Source organism: Pelophylax lessonae, assembly GCF_965119305.1.
Source record: "Pelophylax lessonae genome assembly, chromosome: 7".
In the NCBI taxonomy this organism is placed as follows: Eukaryota; Metazoa; Chordata; class Amphibia; order Anura; family Ranidae; genus Pelophylax; species Pelophylax lessonae.
Genome location: NC_138774.1, coordinates 37013441 through 37039762, shown reverse-complemented (window position 1 = coordinate 37039762; position 26322 = coordinate 37013441). Strand labels below are relative to the sequence as shown.

At 45.9% G+C, this 26322-nt stretch overlaps 1 protein-coding gene across 1 annotated transcript; it reads left to right on the top strand.

Annotated features, from left to right (window-relative positions):
• Positions 1 to 25691, top strand: LOC309560435 (exonuclease 1-like; the record flags this gene model as incomplete). Its single annotated transcript, XM_082264069.1, has 6 exons — positions 1 to 23; positions 1238 to 1426; positions 17662 to 17733; positions 18856 to 18880; positions 24117 to 24254; positions 25656 to 25691. 6 exons carry the CDS (start codon positions 1 to 3, stop codon positions 25689 to 25691), a joined length of 483 nt encoding a protein of 160 aa, XP_082120195.1.
• Between the last annotated feature and the right edge of the window lie 631 nt (positions 25692 to 26322).

Below are 26322 nucleotides of genomic sequence, written 5' to 3'. Positions count from 1 at the left end.
ATGGCCATCATTGATGAGCTTAGGTAGGTCCAAACCCACCAGAGCTATCCTACCAGTAAGCTGTCAAAGCAGATAGCCAGTCAAGGAGCGGTGGAGGTATTCCTCGCCCCACAGCTGCACAAATTCATGCTCCTTGTTTATGGGTGGAGTATGTCACCGGCGCACCATGTATCTTTGGTGTGCTGGTGACATACTTTCACTCTGAGGTCTTTGAATTCCAGCTGGTGGTCACCACATCTCCCATCTACACATACAGCCATTTTGCAGGAACGTGTGCATTAGGAATAACGTATTTGTGTATGGGTGGGGTACACCTCCACCACCTATGATTGGCTGTTTATTTTGACAACTTCCTGGTTGAATAGCTCAGGTGGGTGTGGACTCCATGCCTGAGCTCATTCCTAGGGACCATATTAAAGATCTACCATTGCATTTGTTTACGTCGTTCTGCTCCCGAAGCCCAGTACATGTAGTACTTTTACCCCATCTTGCTAGGGGCTTCCCAAGTGTAGTTATGAGTTTGTACTTGTCCCCATTCCCTCCCTCCAATAACAGCTAGGAAGGAGACGGACCAATCACAACGGCAGATTCTCGGCTCTGAGCACTTTACTGGGACAAGCTGTGGCAGGAGGAAAGCAAAGAGGCATGGTATTTTGCAACACTCGTCTAGATGAGTATAATGTCTTTGCATCACCGCCTCACCCTCCTGCAGCCTTGGACACCCCACATGTACCAGGAAACTGCAGGACCACTCATAAAACGCTGTGAGAGCTTCCGCATGCACAGTGGGGGTCAGTTCCTGAAGAAACCACAGCCAGCCCATGTTGCTAGGGGCTTCCCAAGTGTAGTTATGAATTCCAACCTGTTTCCATCCTCTCCCTCTGCGGCCAGTCCAACAACAGCTAGGAAGGAGACGGATCCATCACAATGGGTTTTTTTCAAGGGGTCCTCTGTGTTGAGAGAGGCTGCCCTAAAGTAAAACCATTCCTTTTTGTTTGTTTTTTTTTTGTTTTTTTTACCCTAATTTGGGTGTAACCTAAACCTTGGTATGGTGGAATTGGTCTTTAAAGACATGTCCTGTCTGATGCTTCTTAGACATTCAATGGCTTATCTGCTATGATAGGATTTGGATATCCTAAGTATGTTGCATTGATTGGTGGAGTAGATATGTCATATAGCTTTATCTCATGCAGGTTACTCTGGAAGATTCCTACACAACTAATTGGTCTTGATTCAGCGCTCCTCCAGTCGTTTTTCTGCCATCATTGGGTATTCAGGGTCTTCTACAGTTCCTCAAAGAGGCATCAGAACCCATCCATGTGAATCAGTACAAGGGACAGACTGTGGCGGTGGACACCTACTGCTGGCTTCATAAAGGAGCTTTCGCCTGTGCGGAGAAGCTGGCTAAAGGAGAGCCGACTGACCAGTAAGTTCATGCTGTGCTTTTGGTTAAAAGTTAAAACTGCACTCCAGACGGATATAAAAGACACCAAAATAATGCAACTCTTTATTAATACTTTGTTAAATGTATTTTCAATGCAAATACCTGAATTTAACCAGGCCATTTTTTGCGATTCGGCACTGCGTTACTTTAACGGAAAATTGCGCAGTCGTGTGACGCTGTACCAAAATAACATTGATTTCCTTCTTTTTCCCCACAAATAGAGCTTTCTTTTGGTGCAATTTTTTTTTTTTTTCTTGCGCTATAAGCAAAAAGAGCGACATTTTTAAAAAACAAGGAATATTTTTCACATTCTGCTATATAACATTCCCCAAAAAATTTAAAAAATTAAGGATTTTAATCCTTTTAGGCCGATTTGTATTCTGCTACATATGTTTGGTAAAAAAAAACGCAAAAGCGTATTTTGATTGGTTTGCGCAAAAGTTATCGCTTGTAAAAACTAGGGGAAAGATATTTGTCATTTTTATTTATTTTTTTACTAGTAATGGCAGTGATTGTCGATTTATTTTTAGCGGGACTGCGACATTGCCGCGGACAGATCGGACCCCTAACTGACGTTTTTGACACTTGTGGGGGGGACCAGTGACATTACTACAGTAATCAGTGCTAAAAATATGCACTGTTACTGTAATAAGGACACTGGCAGGAAAGGGGTTAACCCTATGGGTGATCAAAGGGTTAAGTGTGAGCCTAGGGGTGTGTTTACTAACTGTATGGGGGTGTGGCTTGTGAAATAACCACAGAGACCTGTGCTCCTATATAGAAGGATCACAGGAGCTCTGTGATCATTCCAGAGAGAAGAACGGTCAGCCGTGTTTACTTTCTCTCAGCGAGGAGCGATCGCGGGTGCCCGGTCCAGAACCATGTGCACCACAGACGTAGGGCTATGTCGGTTTGCGCAGCCTGCTGCAGTAAATGTGCGGCTGGCGGTCTTAAAGGTGTTAGGAGGGTGGAGGAGACATTTTTTTTTTTTAAGACTACTCAGGTTGAGGCTTGAATTCTACCTAACACTTATGCTAAGTAATGTAAAAAGATATTCTGTATCTAATGAACTAATCTCAGCCCGCTCTGGTCATGTAATCCCCTGTATCAGTCAAAGGCTGCTGCAGGGGAGAGTAGAGAGTGCTTGATGACTGGGGATGCCTGTAAACAGTGACGTCACCCCTAGGCTCCCATGCCCGTCATTCACTTGAATAGGTTCTGCTTGGTGTACGCTGCAAAACGCCACAAGGGATATAATTCCTGCCACAAAGTACAGTGCCACGGCATGCGTACACTCCCAGCTGCTACCTAAGCAGGGCATTAAAAACGTGGCTTAACTGCAGCCTTTACCCCCCCCCATTTGCAAGTGTAAACAAGCCCTTATGTGTTAAATTGCTATCTCTGTTTTGGCATCCAAATATCCTATTCTTGCAATACGATGCGGAAACTGCAATTTCAATGTGTGCAAAACAGTTTAAAAAAAAAGAAAAAAACACATTTTTTCCTGGGGTTGGCTTGAATTTGTCGGGGTACTCAGGCAGCACCTGGAGTGTCTGCAGTTGAGAGTTTTGATTGGCACACACCCCAAATCTGCTGCTGTTGCAATTCATTTGCAATCATTGGAAACTGCTTGCTGTTGATTTTCCTTTCCTAGGTTGTTTTTTTTTTTGCCTGCAGTGTTTTTGATCTATTCTGCATCCAATCTTCCAATCAGTGATGCCGCTTTCATTCCAGGTATGTGACCTATTGCATCAAGTGCACATGCTTTTGTCTAGTGATCGACCGATATCTATTTTTGTTGCTGATACCGATATTTTGGCCATTGAATATCTGTATCGGTCGATATTGGCCGATATTTTTGTACATTTAAATGTTTTTTTTTTTTATTACTTGACAGTAGGGCTGAATGATAAAAATGAAAAAATAGTAGCGCAAGAGTCAATGTAAATTGGCTCACCAAGACCACATGAACCACATAGGAAATGTGCACTCAGCAACAATAACACTCAATTTCCACTATAGGTATCACAGAGTCCCTTTAAAATATGTATAAAATGTCCATTAAAACATCCGTCAACTCGTGAAGTTTTAGCAGGTTCACCTCTTTACCACCACCAAGTGCCAAATGAGGGGTCAGGAGAAGTGGAAACTCACCAGATGTTGTTGCTCAAATGTTCTCACAGATGAGTAAAAATACAGGGTTAAAAACTGGGTCAGCAGGAAACATATTATGGTCCACACAGCTGTCAAATCGCTATCCTCTCCTTCCAAAGCAATCCTCATAAGCCAAGTGACAGGTAGGAAGAAATGGCTCCAATAGTGTAATATGTATATAACACACTTTTTATTGGTATATAAAATTGCACTAACATTTGGTAGTGTAAAAGCAGGCACTTCATAAATTCATTGATAACAGGCAAGGCAGGGAAACAGCAACCGCTACACACGCTGAGCCAGCTCCACGCTAGCCCAGTTAGTTCCGGGTCGTTCCTCCGCCGTACCACGTGATGCCGGATATGTCGTCTGGTCACGCCCCGACGCGTTTTGTCATTTCCGACTTCAACTGGGGGCGTGACCTAGACGACGCACCGCGGAATCTAAATACCCCGCTGGAGCGCAACTCCAGCCAATCAGCATCCCTGCAAGCTGACCGGAAGAGAACCAGCGACAAACTCAGCGGAAGTAAAGGCCCGTACACACGTACCGATCGTCGGCATACAAACGTCGGCGGATGAAAGATCTGCCGATTGTACGCTTGTTAGTATGGTGCCTCCGACAGCCGTCAGCGCACATTCTGCCGACAAGAATCTGTCATGCAAGCATTAAAATTTCTGTATGCCGACACCAGAGCGTCCGATTGTTCGCCAGTCAGTACAGAATTCGGCCGACAGACCGCAGATTTGCAAGACTGGGCATGCTCAAAAAAGAAAAAACACAGGGAAAGTTAACCATTACATGACATCACTTCTGCAGTCTGCTGTAGTCGGCGGACAAAATTCTTGTGCTGTCTTTGCACTTTTCAACAGACACCGACAGCCCGGGGACAAAAGACGGCCGATCGTTCGCCGACGATCGGTACGTGTGTACGGGGCTTAAAGCTTCATATCCTTAAAGGCTCAGTCCGTTCTCATGTATCTAATACCGTGACCCCTTTATTACTTATGTGGATAACGGAAGTGCGGCCCAATGGGCAAAATGGCCACAAGGAAAGAGAAACAAACTTTAAACTATAAAAAATATATTTCTCTTACGTCCTCCGACAGTCGCCGCCACTTGATAATCTTCACTAATGGGGTAATTGACCTTTGCTCCGCAGGAGTAGCTAGGCAACAAGATTTGTTAATATCAAAGCTTTTAGCATATCCCACCCCTAGGGGGTGGTCCCCTCAGTCAATACCTTCCAGCATTCTCAACTCAGTTTTCAATTGCCTAGCTTAGGAGTAGCTGGCTGATCCTGTGCTGGGGCTTTCATTCTCAGCCTTCTATTCTCTTTTTGATTTTATTTTGATTATTCATCTCTTTCTTTCTTTTACTTAGCTGTTCTTTTCTCAGCATTAGTTTAGTTTCTTCGGATGAAGATGATCATGCAGAGCTGGGTCTCGGACTGGCCACCCTGGATCCCAGGGCTCAGGGCCAGGGGTTCCCAGCCTGCCGTTGAGCGTTTAGCTCAGGTTTCCCTGGCATATTGAACGACCCATCCCTGTTCGCTGCAGGGATGCTGCCTGTGAGGTGGCTACCTCACCGGACGCCATTTGCGGTTTCGCACCGCAGTTCCACTGCGTCCTGGCTGCGACACTCCCTGTCCTCCGTACAGCGGTTTGGTCGCTGGAGAAGGCTCCCCACGCCATCTGGAATGGTAAGTGCACTTCTATGTGGGGACCTGTCTGTTTTGGGTGTCAGTCTGTGACTGTGTGACCCGCATGTCTGTGTAAGTGTTGAGCTCCCTGTCAGATTCCTGTGTGGAATAGCTGCCTTTCTGTGGGCTGCGGGGGGGGGGGGGGGGGGGGCTCTCCCGCTCTGCTATGTGTACTGTATGGGCTGACTGGGCTCAGACATGCTGTGCGGCGACCGCTAATGCGGCCCGCCATTTTTTTCGGCAAACTGTGGTGACCGGCCCTGTGTGGCACAGCGCGGTGTTTTGGCGCCAAACGCTGCCATTTTGGCGGCGATCGCTCATGCAGCCACATGTCGGCGCCATTTTCTCATTGCCTATAAATGCCTCACCCGAGCGGCCATGTTTGTGAAGCCTGCATAGGCTTTATAGGGCGGTCAGTCATTGCATCACTTCCTTTTGCTCTGGAACAGCGATCGGTGGAAGCAGCCTGTGTGGTCTCTCCAGGTTTTTTTATCTTCCTTATCCTGTATTTCCTTGCTCAGTGTCCCTTATCCCTGTGGGGGTCGGTACATAAAGTAGTGTGCGGTGGGCTGCGCTCACCGCGGTCTTAAAGGGGCAGTCCTTTTCAATATTACTGGGGCATGGATTCTCAGGATTGCAAATTTCCCCCCACCTTGGTGGGGGGCCAAGGAGCTGCTGCATCCCCAGAGGGGGCTGATCTGGCTGCTATTGTGGCGAATTTGGCTTCTCAGGTGCAGATGCTTATGGCTGATCGATCCGCAAAGCGGCCCAGATTGTCTATTTCCTCCGATTCAGAGGGCGATGGGGCTGCTATGGCTGGAGTGCCCTTCTCAGGGTCTCGTTCATCTCTGGACCTTGTGGGGTCTGAGGGGGAGGCTGAAGTAGGAGTTGATACTTTTCCCCCTGGCTCGCCTGAAGAGCTTGCACCCATGGATGAGTTGATTACTTCTATTAAGGAAACTCTGCATATGCAGGATGAACCATGTCCTCCTGCTTTGATGTCCTCTTATGGGACAAAAAGGAAACGCAAATCAGGGCAGGTTTTTCCCTGCCCTGTGGAATTTCAGCGCGCTGTTGATGAGCAATGGCGCAATTTAAAAAAGCCCTTTACTGTGCCAAGTAGGTTCAAGCTGCGTTATCCATTTACACCCACCACTGATGAGCGTTGGTGTGTGCCGCCTCAGGTGGATCACGCGGTGGCAGTTTTGAATAAATCTACTGCGATTCCTGCTGAGGATACCCCGGTGTTCCGGGACCCTACGGACAGGAGATTGGAGTCTCTGGCCCGTCATACTTATACGGTTGCTGGTTCTATGCTGAAGCCTATTTTTGCTTCGATTATGGCAGCCCAAGCTATTGCGGATTGGACGCAGGTGCTCAGGCGCACCCTGGCAGCTGACTCTGCTCCGCTGACAACGTTGGCTATGGTAGATCAAATTCATCAGGGTGTCATGTATTTGGGCGATGCGGACTTGGATTTAGTCCCTTTGGCTGCACGTCTCTCCAGTGTAGCGGTGTTGAACCGTCGCCTGATATGGCTGAAATGTTGGTCGGTTGACCAATCCTCTCGCAAGACTCTAGCTAATCTTCCCTACGCGGGATCTCGCCTTTTTGGCGAGTCTTTGGATACTCTGATAAAGGGAATTTCCGGGGGTATGAGCCCCCTCCACCCCAAACTCAGAGGAATAAGTTCCTTCGCGGTAAGAAGACTACTTCGTTTAGGTCCTCTCAGGGGTCCTTTCGTGCCTTTCGGTCACAATACAAGGGCAAGCCCTTCAAGGGTCAAGGCTCCCAGAAGAAGCCGTGGGCAGGTAAGCAGAAGTCCGGCCCGTCTGGGTCCGCTGCCCATGCCAATTCGGCCTGAAGGGGCGCCCTCACCCGGTTCTGGGGTGGGGGGACGTTTGCTCGGTTTTCTTCAACCCTGGCTGGCCCGCATTCGGGACAGGTGGGTTCAGGAAATCGTTCGATCTGGATACAAGATCGAGTTTCTCTCTCGGCCGGCGAGCAGGTTTTTTCCCTCAAATCTTCGGCTGTCTCCGGAGCGTTTGCAGGATCTGCACCTGGCGGTGCGTGACCTGCGGGCCCAGGGAGTGGTGGTTCCGGTGCCTCATCGGGACAGATTTCGGGGGTTCTACTCCAATCTGTTCACTGTGCCCAGAAAGGAGGGCAAGGTACGTCCGATTCTGGATTTGAAAGCTCTGAACCGCTTTGTGCGGGTTCGCAAGTTCCGCATGGAATCCCTGCGCTCAGTGGTGGCTGCCCTGAGTCAGGGGGAATTCATGGCCTCCATCGATCTGAAGGATGCGTACCTTCACATCCCCATTTTCGAGGGTCACCAGCGGTACCTTCGATTCGCCATTGCGGAGGATCATTACCAATTCCTGGCGTTACCCTTCGGTCTCGCTTCGGCTCCACGGGTTTTCACCAAGGTGCTTGCGCCGGTCCTGGCCTTATTGAGAGCCCAGGGCGTCTCTGTCTTGGGATATCTGGACAATATCTTGCTTCGATCTGCGACCAGTCAGGGTCTGGTGAACGACCTGTCCACCACGATGCAGACTCTGCAGGAGTTTGGTTGGACGATAAATTTTCCAAAATCAACGTTGTGTCCGTCGGTTCGTCTTTCCTACCTGGGGACGATCCTGGACTCTGCTCAAGTGAAGGTCTTCCTACCGGAAGACAAGCTCCGGACACTTCAGGGCGAGGTCAAGTCACTCAGTGCTCGTCCCTCCGGACATGTATGAGATGTCTAGGTCTGATGGTCTCGGTTTTCGAGGCGATTCCCTTCGCCCAGTTTCACACGCGGGGTCTTCAGGCGGAGATCCTGGCCAAGTGGGACGGGCGTCCGCAATCTCTGAATCTGCGAATTTCGTTGAGCCGCCACACCCGAAGGGGTCTTTTGTGGTGGCTCCAGTCCCCGGCGGTGTCGGGGGGCAAGTCTTTTCGTCCCTTGTCGTGGACGGTGATCACCACGGATGCCAGCCTATCGGGCTGGGGTGGTGTTCTGGGCGTTCTGTCCGCCCAGGGAACTTGGTCGGAGGAGGAATCCTCCCTTCCGATCAACATTCTGGAATTGCGAGCGACTAAAACTTTGCCTTCTGCATTGGTCGGAACGGCTTCAGGGCCGTCCGGTTCGGGTTCAGAAGGACAATGCCACAGCGGTGGCCTACATCAACCATCAAGGGGGCACCAGGAGTGCCCGTGCTGCTCGGGAAGTAAACGGCATTTTGTCGTGGGCCGAGACGCACGTCCCAGCGATAACGGCTGTGCACATTCCGGGGGTGGAGAACTGGCAGGCGGACTATCTGAGTCGCCAGACCTTGGACCAGGGAGAATGGTCCCTTCACCCGGATGTCTTCCAGATGTTGTGCGCAAGTGGGGTCTTCCGGATGTGGACCTGTTCGCGTCTCGTCTGAACAACAAGGTGGAAAGGTTCGTGGCAAGGACGCGCGATCCTCAGGCAGACGCCTCAGACGCGTTAGTGGCGCCCTGGCATCAGTATCGTCTGATGTATGCCTTTCCACCGCTTCAGCTGCTGTCCAGGCTGCTTCGCAGATTGGCCTCGGAACCGCACGCGGTGATTCTGGTGGCACCGGACTGGCCTCGCCGGTCTTGGTACGCAGACCTCGTAAATCTGGCAGTCGACGCTCCGTGGCGCCTGCCACTTCGGGAAGACCTTCTGTCTCGAGGGCCGATCTTCCATCCTGCTTTACAGTCGCTGGCTTTAACGGCCTGGCTGTTGAAAGCCAGGTCCTGAAGGATAGGGGTCTCTCCCCTGAGGTCATTCCCACTTTGATCAAGGCTAGAAAAGCCTCTTCAGGAAAAATTTACTACCGTACTTGGAAAGCGTACTTTGCCTGGTGTGAGTCCAGGGGGTATTCCCCTCCCTCATACTCGGTGTCGAGGGTGTTGGCTTTCCTCCAAACTGGAGTGGACCAGCGTTTTGCGCTGGCCACAATTAAGGGTCAGATTTCTGCGCTGGCCTTTCTTTTTCAACGCCCTGTGGCGTCTAATTCATTGGTTAGCACCTTTGTTCAGGGGGTGCGACATCTGGCCCCTCCTAGGAGGGATCCTTTGCCTCCATGGGACTTGAACTTGGTTCTGTCCGTGTTACAACAGGCTCCCTTTGAAAAGATCAGGGAGATCTCGCTGTCTCTGTTGTCCAAGAAGGTTGCCTTTTTGGTGGCGATCACTTCGGCTCGCAGGGTGTTGGAGCTGGCAGCTTTGTCCTGCCGCTCTCCCTACTTGGTGATTTACTTGGATAAGGTTGTCTTGCGACCTAACCCTTCCTTTCTTCCGAAGAGGATTTTCGGAATTTCACCTGAATGAGGACATTGTCTTGCCTTCGCTTTGCGCGGAGCCTAAGCATCCGAAGGAGGTGGCTTTGCATGCCTTGGATGTTGTTCGGGCGATCAGGGTTTACCTGTCATTGACGAAGTCTTTTCGCAAGTCGGATTCCCTATTCGTCCTTCCAGAGGGACCTCGGAAGGGCATGGCGGCGTCGGCTGCTACCATCGCCAAATGGATCAGACAGACAATTGTGCAAGCCTATGCTTTGAGGGGGAAGGTTCCTCCTTTCCCTGTGAAGGCGCACTCTACCAGATCTCTGAGTACGTCTTGGGCCTATCGTCATCAGGCTTCTGGGGCCCAGGTGTGTAAGGCGGCGACTTGGTCGTCCGTTCACACCTTCTCCAAATTTTACAAAGTGGATGTTCAGGCATCGGCAGATGCTTCCTTTGGCCGTAAAGTTCTTAGTGCGGCAGTGCCTTAGGGTCCCTTGTTTGGGCCCTTGGCTGTTGGGGTGTTTTTACCCCTGGGTTACTTGTTCTTCCTGGATTGTTGCTTCTGTTGAGCACGTTTTCCTGTTGCCCGGTTGGTTCTCTTACCTTGGTAAGGTTCCTTTCTCTGATGTGGGTACTGCGTTGCTTTAGGCGCGGCTGCGTTTTTTTCCCACCCCTCATCTCTACACTGCTCTGGGATGTCCCCATTAGTGAAGATTATGAAGTGGCGGCGACTGTCGGAGGACGTAAGAGAAAACTGAATTTTTGTAAAATCTTACCGTAAAATTCCTTTCTCTGAGTCCTCCGACAGTCGCCGCCCCCGCCCCTCTTTTGGGGTTGGTTTTTATGTACTCTACTGCTATGCTACTGAAACTGAGTTGAGAATGCTGGAAGCAGGGAGGTATTGACTGAGGGGACCACCCCCTAGGGGTGGGATATGCTAAAAGCTTTGATATTAACAAATCTTGTTGCCTAGCTACTCCTGCGGAGCAAAGGTCAATTACCCCATTAGTGAAGATTATGAAGTGGCGGCGACTGTCGGAGGACTCAGAGAAAGGAATTTTACGGTAAGATTTTACAAAAATTCCGTTATATATATATATGTCCGTTATATATATATATATGTCCTCTAGACTTAAAACATTAAGCATCAAACGGGCAGCTTACAGTATGCTAGTGTAAAATATGTACATAATAGAACTCATAGACCTACAGTATAGCACCGCATTCAACATATAGCACAAAAATCAGTATAAAACGAACAATAAACAAAATTTATATGTTAGCAGTCATAAGCAAATCTAAATGATTAAAACATTTTTTCTTTAAAATCATTCCAACAAACATTAGTTTAAAACATTAATAAAATATAAAAGGACCTAGAATCTCATGTTATAAAATTCAAAATATACAGAAATACCTGTGTAAAGTCCTTACGAGGTACTAGGGGGAATGGTGTCTTAGTACCCATCTTAGTAAAAACAGCAGCACATAACTAATAATTCGCAACCAGAACTAAAACCACACCAGTGGGACAACGGGAACAATTAATTCACGAATCACTAATGAAACAATTCAAATCCAGTTCTATGTTTAACCCCATCGGGGCGAGGGATTGGGCGAGGAAAATCCACTTGGTCTCACACTTGGAGAGTTCCCTCACCCAATTAGCCCCACGCCACGATGGGGTGACCCATTCAACCCCCCAAAAAGGGAGACTTCTCGGGTCTCGCTGGTGGAACTGGCGAAAGTGAGCTGACACATTGTGTTCACGCTTCCCTTTTATTATGTTTGTGATATGTTCCCCTACCCTAATTTTGAGGGTACGCTTCGTGCGACCTATATAGATCAAGTTGCACGGGCACATAAGTGCATAAACCACATGGGTGGTGTCACACGTGATTAGACTCTTAATTTTGAAGGTTTTGTTAATCGCCGGGACTAAAAAGGAATCTCTTCTTCTAAAATTGGTAGGTGTAAATGAGCAAGCCCTGCACCTCCCACAAGTGAAGGAGCCCTTCATGTCCGGAAAGAAGGAAATGTTTGGGGGATCCAATACCTTTTTTACAATCTGGTGCCCGAAATTCAGAGCCCGTCTGTAAATGAACAGAGGTCTCTCAGGCAGCACTGGACCTAATATTCTGTCCATCTGAAGAATTGGCCAGTGTTGTCTGAAAATCTCCTCTACCTTCCTGTAGTCATTCGAAAAATCCGACAGGAAGTTCCATTGTTTTGGATCGCCATCATTCATAGGAGATTTAGTCGGAGGCCTCAAAGGTCTTGGAGCATCTTTAATCTTAATTATTTCTCTATCCAGGCAAGATTCCTCATATCCCTTGGCAACAAATCTCTCTCTCAGGATATCAGCCTGTTCCATATAGTCCTCAACCGACGTACAATTGCGTCTTACACGCACAAATTGACCTCTAGGTATATTCCTAAGCCAATTAGGATGGTGACCACTCTGGATCGCCAGATAGCTGTTACGGTCTGTCGTCTTAAAGAACACCTTAGTGGTCAATCCATTTCCATCCCTTTTAATTGTAACGTCCAAAAAATTTATTTCACTCGGACTATAATGGAAGTCCAATTTAATGTTATTTTGATTGGAATTAAGATGTTGCATAAAGGCTGATAGACGATTCTCCGAGCCTTCCCAAATGAAGACTATGTCGTCTATGAAACGCCTGTAGAATTTTAATTCTGGCCTCTCCTGGTTGAAAACAAACTTGTCCTCCCACTCTGACATGAATAAATTTGCCAGACTGGGGGCAAATTTGGCGCCCATTGCCACACCCGTCTTATGGCTGAAAAAACTACTTTGATACCAAAAGTAGTTGTGGCTAAGGCAAAAATCAAGGGCCCTTCCTATGAAAACCTTCTGTTCACGTGGTAGATCATCCCTCTTGCTTAATGCCCAATTTAAGGCTAGAAGGGCATCATCATGTTGAATGATGGTGTAAAGGGACGACACGTTGGCAGTAACCAAGAAGGCCGACAAGTCGTCCCTCAACACCACATCATCCAGCGACAAGAGATCAGCAGTGTCCTTTAAGAAGGCTCTCGTGCATGTGACGCTCGACTGTAGATATTGGCCCAGTCGAGCATTCACAGACCCAATCCCATTGACTATCGGGCGCGGGGGTGGATTGCTTGAATGCCTGTGGATTTTAGGGAGCGTATATAGAATTGGAATACGACATGAACTCGGAGTTAAATAGTTCTGTTCTTTTTTTGTCAGAACTCCATCTCTAAATCCAGATTCAACCAATCGTTTTAGATCATTCACAAAACCTTCGGTTGGATCTCTGGTCAGCTTGGTATATGTTGAATCATCATTCAACATTTCCCTAATCTGATCATGATAGAACGACTTATCCATCACAACCACTCCGCCACCCTTGTCAGCGGGGCGAATAATGATCTCCTTTCGGGATTCCAGAGATTCCAGTCCTTCATGTATGTGTCTGTACTTTCTGTTGACCTCATATCCTGGTTCCAATGACCTGGAGATCCCGTAGTACCAAACTCTTGAAAACTTCAACACACTGGTTATTACTAACCGGTGGGTTGAAGATAGATTTGTTTCGCAGCCCGCTATTCACCATCCCCCCTCTGCTTCTATTACTTATAGACGAGATGGGGTTATTTATGAAATGTTTTTTGAGGTTCAGTTTCCTGATATATTTATGTATATCGATATATACATTGAATTTATTGATGGGTCTTTTGGGTGCACACTTGAGCCCCTAATCTAGAATGTGAAGTTCACTCTTAGTTAAATTCACATTACTTATATTAAAAATTCCTTCGTTCACCAATCTCTCCTTCTTTTTCTTGTACTGTACCCTTCTTCCGGCCCTTACTCCTCTTCGGGGCGCATGTTCTCTCTGTACAGTTGCCTGTCTGGTTGCGAATTCTTGTTGTTGTAGGGCTGGTGCCGGCCCCTGCCCCTGCCTCGTCCTAAAAAAGGCTGCCTTGGGGGATTAAGGGGGGTTTTTGGTCCAGTGTCATCCATCTCACCATTAGACCTGCTAGCAAGGACCTGATATTGATTGTGAGTAGGAATACCTGTTCCTTGGAGGTTCCCTCTCGAGGTACCTCTTTTGGGTTTATTGCCCCTATTCACACCTTTAATAGGTGGTCCCGTCCATTCTAAGGCGGGTCTCACAGGTATATGTGAAGCACCTATTTTTGGGCGTACAACCGGAGTCTGGATTTGGGGTCCAGATGTTGTACCTCCTATGGCTCCACTCATAGTGGCCTCCATAGGCACCTCTATTTCCGGGGTATCTGCATGGGATGTTACTGGTAAATTTGCTTGCCAGCAAAATACCTGACCGTTTTTAAAATCCTGTAAATCCCTATTACATTTTTTTACTTTTTGAGGTGAGTCTCTTTGTCCACCTTTATCCAGTTTGATCTTAGTACTGGTGTTAAATTCTCTAACCTCAGGGGAATCATTTTTGGTCTCTATCTTGGTCTGTAGATCATGGATCTTTTTATTAAGAATATCCATTTTCCGTTTTTTCCTTTTTAAGTACCAAAGATTGTAGGTCCAGCCCCACCTGGTGGAAGAATTTATACCACTCTGATGTAGAGAGGTCATCATTCAATCCATCCTGTGGAGCCACATCCCACCGGAGACCCCTACTAATGATCCCCTCGGATATATAAGCCTCCAGGGTGGTGATATCCCACCACGCCCTTACTTGTTTCTCCAAGGTGAGGGAAAGGGTTTTAAGTGTAATACTGATATCCTCATCAACTGGAGGTGCACTATTAACTGAAAAGATACTTTTAATATCCAGTGATCTAGTGCTTGGGAATTTAATTGCCTCCATAGCAGCAGAGAGCATTTTTAATCATTTAGATTTGCTTATGACTGCTAACATATACATTTTGTTTATTGTTGGTTTTATACCGATTTTTGTGCTATATGTTGAATGCGGTGCTATACTGTAGGTCTATGAGTACTATTATGTACATATTTTACACTAGCATACTGTAAACTGCCCGTTTGATGCTTAATGTTTTAAGTCTAGAGGACGTGTGTGTGTGTGTGTGTGTGTGTGTGTGTGTGTGTGTATATATATATATATATATATATATATATATATATATATATATATATATATATATATATATATATATACACAGGCATACCCCGCTTTAAGTACACTCACTTTAAGTACACTCACTTTAAGTACACTCACTTTAAGTACACTCGCAAGTAAGGACACAGCTTGTTCAGCTTGGCATGACACTACTCCTGGTTTTTAACATTGCCGTCTATAGGAAATCTTGGTCAGCTTGACATGGCAATGCTCCCAAACGATAAGTGACAGGGATACCAAACTTAGGGAGCACCAAGAGGGGACCCAGGACTACAACATATCCGGTTTGTGGCTGGCCGGCTTGCCTAGGTAATCTATTATGTCATAGTCCTGGATCCTCTTAACATGCTCCCCAAGCTTAGTGTCCTTGTCACATGGTTTGGGAGCAATGCCATGTCAAGCTGACCAAGATTTCCCATAGAGTTAGTGTATTTACATGCATTGAGAAGTGAAAAAGGTATTGCTTCACTTTAAGTACATTTTCGTTTTACATACATGCTCTGGTCCCATTGTGTACTTAAAAGTGGGGTATGCCTGTGTGTATATATATATATATATATATATATATATATATATATATATATATATATATATATATATATATATATATATATATATATTTTATAGTTTAAGTTTGTTTCTCTTTCCTTGTGGCCATTTTACCCATTGGGCGGCACTTCCGTTATCCACATAAGTAATAAAGGGGTCACGGTATTAGATACATGAGAACGGACTGAGCCTTTAAGGATATGAAGCTTTACTTCCGCTGAGTTTGTCGCTGGTTCTCTTCCGGTCAGCTTGCAGGGATGCTGATTGGCTGGAGTTGCGCTCCAGCGGGGTATTTAGATTCCGCGGTGCGTCGTCTAGGTCACGTCCCCAGTTGAAGTCGGAAATGACGAAACGCGTTGGGGCGTGACCAAACGACGTATCCGGCATCATGTGGTACAGCGGAGGAACGACCCGGAACTAACTGGGTTAGCGTGGAGCTGGCTCAGCGTGTGTAGCGGTTGCTGTTTCCCTGCCTTGCCTGTTATCAATGAATTTATGAAGTGCCTGCTTTTACACTACCAAATGTAAGTTCAATTTTATATACCAATAAAGTGTTTTATATACATATTACACTATTGGAGCCATTTCTTCCTACATGTCACTTGGCTTATGAGGATTGCTTTGGAAGGAGAGGATAGCGATTTCACAGCTGTGTGGACCATAATATGTTTCCTGCTGACCCAGTTTTTAACCCTGTATTTTTGCTCATCTGTGAGAACATTTGAGCAACAACATCTGGTGAGTTTCCACTTCTCCTGACCCCTCATTTGGCACTTGGTGGTGGTAAAGAGGTGAACCTGCTAAAACTTCACGAGTTGACGGATGTTTTAATGGACATTTTATACATATTTTAAAGGGACTCTGTGATACCTATAGTGGAAATTGAGTGTTATTGTTGCTGAGTGCACGTTTCCTATGTGGTTCATGTGGTCTTGGTGAGCCAATTTACATTGACTCTTGCGCTACTATTTTTTCATTTTTATTATATACAAATATTTTCGTTATTTGGTTAAGTAGCAGCAATCTGTATTATCAATTTCGCAGTTATTAACTGACTCCTCCTGAAGCGCAGAGATATCTTTTGAGTCAGTAGGTGACCAGGTATTCTTTTATAGGGCTGAATGATAGTCGATTTGATATCGACTATCGTTCTGCGGGCGTGGGCGATATTCATATCGCTGAAGACACGATATTGTGCAGGCAGCCGACACAAACGAGTTTCCCCTTGCTTTCGGCTGTAATCGGAACTCCGCCCCTCCACCCCGATGCAATCCAGCCCTCCCAGCTCTGCCTCTAGTCTCCAGACGACCATTACTCCGCCCTGCTCCGCCCATTGTCTCTCCTGGCTGCATCGGGGGCGCGCACGGGGGCGGGATCAGGCTGTAATGTGTTGTAAATAGTCAATGGGCGGAGCAGGGCGGAGTAATGGTCGGCTGGAGACTAGAGGCAGAGCTGGGATCACAGCCGAAAGCAAGGGGAAACTCGTCTCCGGTGAGGGAGGGGGGAGCGCTGTGTCAGGTGTAGTACCGGTGATGAGAGGACGGTGACGGGGATCCTCCGGTATCCGCTATGGGGTTCACAGAGCTGATCAAAACCCCCCCGGGTGGACAAGGTGGTCCTGTACCGACCCTTCCACCCGCCAGTGGGCGGGACCCTGTGCCTGATGGGTCACCATCTGATCCTGAGCTCCAGACAGGACAACAGTGAGGAACTGTGGCTGCTCCACTCATGTCGGGCTGTGTTCTAACTTCTTCTTCTACCTCCTATCACCACTGTGAGTCCCGACTCTGCCTAATCCACACTGTCAGTGTCTTCTGCATTCTACCCAGAGAAATATTTCGATATATATCGTTAAAAACCAAATATTGCAATGTACTTTTTTCCCCAATATCGTGCAGCCCTACATGACAGGTACTGTTGTGGAGGGATCTGGGGGTCTAAAAGACCACAAACCCCTCCTCTGCACTTAAAAGCATTCAAAACGCCAAGTTTGTCTGTTTTGAATCTGGCGCCGAGTACCTGGAAGTGATTTCATGACATCACTTCCGAGTTTTTAAATGGAGACCCAATCCGAGCCGAATGCGGCCGTGCAGGCTAGTTGCCCGGGTCTCCCGGTGGGACGGGAGACCCGGGCGAGCCGCGGAAGGTGGTGGTGGGGGGGGAGACGTCCCCTCCCGCTCCTTCTAATGACAGCCGAGTGGCTTCTCAGCCACATCGGTTGTCATTACAAGACAGCCGACTGCCGGCTATGAACGCCGGTACTGGGGTGATGCTTCTAACTGCAGGCATCACTCCGGTACAGCACTTTCCTGAAATATCAGCAATATCGGTAATCTTGGTGGCCGATTCCGATATATCAGGCAAAGTGCAGATCGGCCCCCACTATATCGGCTTTGCAGATCCCTACTTTTCACACAGTTTCAAGCCAATACTGGTGTTTGATGGATGCACTTTACCTTCAAAGAAAGATGTTGAAAAAGCAAGACGAGAGTGAGTCACCTAAGGGATGGAATTGTCAGCACACAATATTCACATTTGTTACTATTCCTTATAAAGCGCTCCTCTTATTTAGTTATTTACCATGTGACTATTGTATGATAGTACTTCTGCATTGTGATTAAAGTGGTTGTAAAAGCTGAAGGTGCATTCTATGCATGAAGGTAAAAAAACTTTCTGTATGCTGCTCCCCCCCACAGCCTCCTAATACTTAGTACCTGAGCCCCCCTCGATCCAGCAATGTACATGGGAGCCTTGCATGTCCCGAGTCCTTCTCTCCTCATTGGCTGAGACACAGTAGCGGCGCCATTGGCTCCCACTGCTGTCAATCACTGCCAATGAGCAGAGAGCACCAATCACAGAGTTTGATTGGCGGCATCAGGAGCCAATGGCTCCCGCTGCTATCAATCTGTGCAGTGAGGTGGCGCAGAGTTGGGAGAGCCGCTGCTTTCATGCACATCGCTGGATCGGGTTCAGGTAAGTATAAGGATGGTGGGGGGGGGGGGGGGCACACAGGCAGCTCAGGTTTTTTTTTCACCTTAAACTCTTCAGCTACGGAAGGTTTTACCCCCTTCCTGACCAGGCCATGTTTTGCGATACGACACTGCGTTATTTTAACTGACAATTGCACAGTCGTGCGAAGCTGTACCCAAATAAAATGTATGTCCTTCTTTTTTTTCCCCACAAATGGAGCTTTCTTTTGGTGGTATTTGATCACTTCTGTATTTTTTTTTTGCGCTTTAAACCAAAAAAGATTGACAATTAAAAAAAAAAAATTAAAAAATCCCAGTACATAGTTACATAGTTAGTGAGGTTGAAAAAAGACATCAGTCCATCCAGTTCAACCTATGATGTGTGTGTGTGTTTGCTGTTAACCATACATTGTATACCCCTGTATGTTGTGGTCTTTAAGGTGCCCATCTAATAGTTTTTTGAAACTATCGATGCTCCCTGCTGATACGACTGCTTGTGGAAGAGAATTCCACATCCTTACCGCTCTTACAGTGAAGAACCCCCTACGTACTTTAAGGTTAAACCGCCTTTCCTCTAGTTTTAGTGAGTGGCCACGTGTCTTATTGTATTCCCTTTCTCTGAATAGATTGTTCCTTATGCTAGGGTCGCCAGTACCATTGGAACCAGGGTATCCCTGTAAATCCAGGTCTTATGTTAGATTTTATATTAACCAGAGATTTACCTGTTAACATTATAACCCTTATAAGAAATAATCCTTAACGGCCACACAACTGCAACAATCTTGACCCCCCCCAATAACTGTACTCTGACATTCTCCCTTTTTCTTTTTGTATTCATGCACAACTGTCCGGAGGCCTTCTCTACCACCACCTGAAGAAGCAACAAAGACCACCATGCCATAGCTTGAGACAAAGGTGCAAGACTGGACTTTCCTTAACCATGTTGAAAAGTGCCATCTCGCGGTCCGATCCAATCTTTGCAAACATCACACAGCATTCCCTTGTTATGGGGCTAAAAGATGCCAGGATCCCACCATCGGTGTTGGAGTTCCACTCTTCCAAGGCAGAGGAGTGAGTAAACATCGTTGCACATGCACTCATGGTCCAGATGGTGCCCATCTAATACATTTTTGAAACTATCGATGCTCCCTGCTGATACCACTGCTTGTGGAAGAGAATTCCACATCCTTACTGCTCTAACAGTGAAGAACCCCCTACATATTTTAAAGTTAAACCGTTTTTCCTCTAGTTTTAGTGAGTGGCCACGTGTCTTTTTGTATTCCCTTTCTCTAAAAAGTTTGTTCCTTATGCTAGGGTCACCAGTACAGTATTTGTACATTGATATCATATCCCCCCTCAATCGTCTCTTCTACGGAGAGAATAAGTTCAGTGCTTGTAGTCTTTCCTCATAGCCGATGCCCTCCATTCCCCTAATTATTTTTGTTGCCCTTCTCTGGACTCTTTCCAGTTCCAGCACAACCTTCCTGAGGACCGGTGCCCAGAACTGGACAGCATACTCCAGATGTGGCCGGACCAGAGTCTTGTAGAGCGGGAGAATAATCTCTTTATTTCTGGAGTGAATCCCCTTTTTTATACATCCCAGTATTCTGTTGGCTTTGCTTGCAGCGGCTTGGCATTGCAGGTCCTTTTCCATCTTAGACTCACCCAGAGGATTCCCCCCCAGTGAGTAGCTTGCTTTCGTGTTTCTGGCGCCCAAGTGCAATACTTTACATTTCTCAACATTTAACCTCATCTGCCATGTAGTTGCCCACCCCATTATTTTGTTCAGGTCTGCTTGTAAGGTTTCCACATCCTGCATAGAAGATATTGGCATGCTTAGTTTAGTATCATCCGCAAATACTGAGATTGTACTAGATATCCCCTCCTCTAGATCATTTATGAATAAATTAAACAGGATTGGTCCCAGGACAGAGCCTATGGGGCTGTCCCTGCAGGCTTAACCCCACACACTCTGCTATAGCCTTCAGTTTGTTTCTGCCTAGTTTAGGAGTAGGACCTAGTCCTGATGGGACTTCGGTCTTGGCTGTTTTTTTTTTGGGATCCTTTTTGTACGACTTTACTTTTTAGTTAGTTTTGTTCCTGAGAGAACTACAAGCAACAGCCGGCTGGGTTTCTGACTGGATATGCTAGATCCTTAAGGTCTCTCAGCCTGGCCAGCGAGCGTGCGCAGGTTATAGTCCAGCACTAGGCCTCGCCACGACAGAGCCCTGATGGATGGGGGCTGGCCTGCGAGTGAAGCACCTCGTTGGGATGCATACGACCTGGGTCACCCTGAGTCGCAGCATACCCCCTGGCTGTCAGCAAACCCACTCCAGGTGGAGAGGTAGTCTGTTCGGAGTGGTGCCCGTCTGATGCCGTAGGTATGGTGAGTAAGTGTCCCTCCATTTCTCTGGCGGTCTCAGGGTGGACATGGGCCCCTCCTTGGGAATATCGGACCCTTGGCTATCCCTCCTTCCCCTGGCCTCTCTGTGATACCAGGCCCCCCTTAGGCTTCCCCCCCCCCCCACAATCACAAGGGGGGGCGGATGTATTGCAGCGGTTCTGTAGGGGGTGGTTTTCCTGGTGGGGGCCCCTCCTGTGGACCCCCCAATACCACTGTCTGATGACCCCCCTAGGGGGTCCTGGAGACCGCATGGTGCGCCGTGGGTGGCCGCCATTTTGCTGTAGATTTCATTCTACAAACAATTCCCATTGAAATGCATGAGCGGCCATCTTTTGGTAGTTCCCCCATAGGAATGCATGGGGCGGCCATTTTCCTGGAGTCCTTGATCACTGGACAGCAGGGAGAAGCTAGGATGACTCTAGCACATGACCCAGGTTTTTCCTGTTTCTGTGTCAGATCGTTTTTTCTCTCTGCACAGAACGTTCCTACATCCCTCCTTATTGTTTGGTGGTATGTTACTGGGGTCTCATTCACCCTGCTGCAGGCTGTGCTAGGCTGGGACTTGTGGTACCGGTGCGGATCGCATTTTGTTTTTTATTTTTTTGCAGTTTTTTCTTAAAGTGACACTGCCTTTTTTTTTTATATGAAGTAAATATGGAGAACCAGGACCAAATTTTCACCCACAAACCCCCTCAGTGCGGTTGCAGGACCCTCCGGGTCGCAGCCTCCGGCTGCATTTTACAGCAGTTTTGGAAAACTCTGTGTCAAAGGTGGATTTTCGTTTTTAACCACTTCAATACCTAAACCAAATTTATGTCCTTTTTTTTTTTTTTTTTTTTTTTCCCCACAGTTATTTTTCACTGCTAAGATCAGTCATTACATTCATTTGTATTTAACCACTTCAGTACCGATCACTTTTACCCCCTTCTTTTCCAGGCCAATTTTCAGCTTTCAGCGCTGTCATGCAGCACTGTACCCCTACAACATTTTTATCGTTTTGTTTACACTTGTAGAGCTTTCTTTTGGTGGTATGTTTTCCACCGCTGGGTTTTTTATTTTTTTGGTAAATAAATAAAAAAAAAAAAACAAATTTTGAAAATAAAACACGTTTTTTCTTTTTCTGTTTATAAAATTTAGCAAATAATCTTTCATAAATTTAGGCCAAAAATATTCTGCTACATATGTTTGGTAAAAATAACCCAAATCAGTGTATATTATTTAGTCTGTAGGAAAGTTGTAGAGTCCACAAACTAAGGTATATTTGTTGATATTTTCTTGAGGCCCAAAAATGTCAGGACAGTACAAATACCCCCCAAATTACACCTTTTTGGAAAGTTGACAGTCCAAAATATTTATTGAGAGGTATGGCGAGTTTTTTTTGAAGTTTGTTGTTGTTTTTTTTTTTTTTTTCAAGTTTTTGAAAAATAAAATAAATATGTATTTATATTTAATTTTTGTTTTTTTTGTACATATTGTCACCGGTGCAGTACAGCTTCGTCATGTAACGGGTGGTGGTGATCAGGGACACTGGTGATCGTAACAAAAAAAAAAAAAAAAAATCACTGTAAATACCTTATTTTGCCCTTTTTTATAATGTGTTTTTTTTATATACTGTATATACAGTGCCTTGCAAAAGTATTCGGCCCCCTTGAACTTTTCGACCTTTTGCCACATTTCAGGCTTCAAACATAAAGATATAAAACTGTAATTTTTTGTGAAGAATCAACAAGTGGGACACAATCATGAAGTGGAACGAAATTTATTGGATATTTCAAACTTTGTTAACAAATAAAAAAACGGAAAAATTGGGCGTGCAAAATTATTCAGCCCCCTTAAGTTAATACTTTGTAGCGCCAACCTTTTGCTGCGATTACAGCTGTAAGTCGCTTGGGGTATGTCTCTATCAGTTTTGCACATCGAGAGACTGAAATTTTTGCCCATTCCTCCTTGCAAAACAGCTGGAGCTCAGTGAGGTTGGATGGAGAGCGTTTGTGAACAGCAGTTTTCAGTTCTTTCCACAGATTCTCAATTGGATTCAGATCTGGACTTTGACTTGGCCATTCTAACACCAGGATATGTTTATTTGTGAACCATTCCATTGTAGATTTTGCTTTATGTTTTGGATCATTGTCTTGTTGGAAGACAAATCTCCGTCCCAGTGTCAGGTCTTTTGCAGACTCCATCAGGTTTTCTTCCAGAATGGTCCTGTATTTGGCTCCATCCATCTTCCCATCAATTTTAACCATCTTCCCTGTCCCTGCTGAAGAAAAGCAGGCCCAAACCATGATGCTGCCACCACCATGTTTGACAGTGGGGATGGTGTGTTCAGGGTGATGAGCTGTGTTGCTTTTAGGCCAAACATAACGTTTTGCATTGTTGCCAAAAAGTTCGATTTTGGTTTCATCTGACCAGAGCACCTTCTTCCACATTTTTGGTGTGTCACCAAGGTGGCTTGTGGCAAACTTTAAACGACACTTTTTATGGATATCTTTAAGAAATGGCTTTCTTCTTGCCACTCTTCCATAAAGGCCAGATTTGTGCAGTATACGACTGATTGTTGTCCTATGGACAGAGTCTCCCACCTCAGCTGTAGATCTCTGCAGTTCATCCAGAGTGATCATGGGGCTCTTGGCTGCATCTCTGATCAGTCTTCTCCTTGTATGAGCTGAAAGTTTAGAGGGACGGCCAGGTCTTCGTAGATTTGCAGTGGTCTGATACTCCTTCCATTTCAATATTATCGCTTGCACAGTGCTCCTTGGGATGTTTAAAGCTTGGGAAATCTTTTTGTATCCAAATCCGGCTTTAAACTTCTCCACAACAGTATCTCGGACCTGCCTGGTGTGTTCCTTATTCTTCATGATGCTCTCTGCACTTTAAACTGACCTCTGAGACTATCACAGTGCAGGTGCATTTATATGGAGACTTGATTACACACAGGTGGATTCTATTTATCATCATTAGTCATTTAGGTCAACATTGGATCATTCAGAGATCCTCACTGAACTTCTGGAGAGAGTTTGCTGCACTGAAAGTAAAGGGGCTGAATAATTTTGCACGCCCAATTTTTCAGTTTTTTTATTTGTTAACAAAGTTTGAAATATCCAATAAATTTCGTTCCACTTCATGATTGTGTCCCACTTGTTGTTGATTCTTCACAAAAAAATTAAAGTTTTATATCTTTATGTTTGAAGCCTGAAATGTGGCAAAAGGTCGCAAAGTTCAAGGGGGCCGAATACTTTCGCAAGGCACTGTATCTAAACAAAAATGTTTTGATTTTCTATTTTAAATTGAATGGGTTGTTTTACAAGTTGATCATTTACAATCACTTTCATTTTCTGTGTGTATTTCAACTGTGCAGTAAGTAATGTACCTGGAAATTTTTTTTCTAAGTTGACTTGTTATCATTTTAACCCTCTTTGCTATAGGAAAGCCTTTGTAATTTGCAGCTTGATTTGATCTTCCATTGTATTGCTTTCATCCTTATATCTGCTCCATTACAGGCTGCACGTTCTGAAGGCTTTGACTGTATAGTTGCCCCATATGAGGCGGATTCTCACCTGGCGTACCTGAACAAATATGGTTTTGCCCAAGCAATTCATACAGAAGACTCTGACCTTCTTGCTTTTGGTTGTAAGAAGGTAAGAAGCTGTTTAGTTGATTTAAAGTAATTGTAAAAGAGCTATTGACACACAACTCGCTCCCCTTACCCCCACCCACACACACCCCCCCCCTTGTCACTGGATTTGATTGACAGCATCAGGAGCCAATTGCTCGCCCTAAGTCCAGTGAGGAAGGGGGAGAGAGCGGCATGGCTGCTATCGAACTCTGGTAAGTATTTAAGGGGGGGGGGGGGTTGCCTCTAACTTGTTTTTTTATTTTCCATTAACTACTTTCCGTTTTTTTTTTAATTAAAAAAAAAAAATGTGTTCTGTGTTTTTTACTTTTTTTTACACTATACCCGATACCCATTCATGTAGGGGGGGTGGGATCTGGGATTCCAGATTCCGATAAACGCCCCCCACAGTCCAGGGTTGTCGGGAAGAGGCCCTTGTCCCCATCAACATGGGGACAAGGTGCTTGGGGGGGCACCCTCCCCATGTTGAGGGCAAGTGGCCTGGTATGGTTTAGGAGAGGGGGGCATCGCTCATCCATCCCCCCCATCCTGCATGCTCGGATAAGGGTCTGGTATGGTTTTTGGGGGGACCCCACACCGTTTTGTTTTGGAATTTTGGCGTGGGATTCCCTTTAAAATCCATACCAGACCTGAAGGGCCTGTTATAGACTGGGGGGGCGACCCTACACCTTTTTTTTTTATCTGCATTGCCGGGAGCCAACAATACATTACAACTTTGTGTCAGTTTTACACTGATCATGCATTTGAGCACTATATATATTTTTGAGATTTATGTAATTTAATTATTGAAGCATGGAACTACTTAATATTCCAAGTGTAGTTGCGCTCAGCTCAGTGGTTTAGTGGTTAGAACTCCTATCTATAAACACTGCAGCCATGGGTTCATATCCCAATTATGCCATCACCTCCATATTTTAGCCAGCTGTGAATACGGAAACTGGGCGAACACCTAATTGTAACTGGCACAAATGCATGTCTGTTTCTTGAATGTACATGGCCATTTTATGTGCAATTTTTATGTGATGTAGACAAGATATTACTATGTGGCAAAATATTAATCACACACAGGGTGTTAGCATGGTTGGGACTAGAACTCATGACCTAGCAGTCTTTGTCCATCAGCATAGACCACTACCCCAATGTGCTGAGAACAATTAGATATGCCTGAAAGTTTAGCATTGAATGAATGTTGATAAATGGAGAGCTCTGTAATCTGCTAATAATAAACCTAAAGGTTAAAACCCATAACTATACATAAAAAAATAAATGTAACCATAATAGCTGACATTGCTCTGTAATATTGATTCAGAATACCTGTATAGGAATTTCCGTTTATGAAAAACGCGTCTGCTAATTGGTATACTCTTATCGGAATTCACTATTGCATCCAATTTTACATTTGCAGGCTCACCTAGTTGAGGCGCTAATTACTCTACTCTAGTTGGGAGTAGTTAAATGGGAATTGAGCATTTCTACTTCTTCCTTTTAGTGAATTAGGCTCAATATCTGCAAAGGAAATAGTAGCAGTGTTTCAATCAAGCGGATCGAGCATAACAGAAAGCTACCATCCATTATTCCAGCTAAAGGGCAGATACTTATCAAAACGATAATTCAATATCACAAAAATATCTCCGCCAGCGAATAATGGGTCCCCGGCTGCCTGATATACATTTGTGCGGCGGACCTCGCATCGCACTTCCATAGATCCAGACCGGCTTTCGCTCCAGCGGTCGCCACTCAGAGCGCCCACCGGCCGGGATGACCAGGCGAGCGGTATGCAGTCTCCATTTAATGGAAGGTTTCCACAACTAACGGTCTTTCCTCAATGCCGGTTAAAGTCATATTGGCTGTACCTAGCGAATACCGGTAAACCGACACTGGGAGACATAATGGCAATTTAACTAACACACATCCTATCAGATCGTGTCCCCATCAATCCACATAAATCTTTCCACAACAAATCCCAAACACCGTAAGGCTCATTTCACATCTATGCATGTAGCTTTTGAGTGTTTCTGCAGTTCTTTTTGCTGTGCTTTCTGCATGTTTTTTTTACAACGATTTTGCTGTGA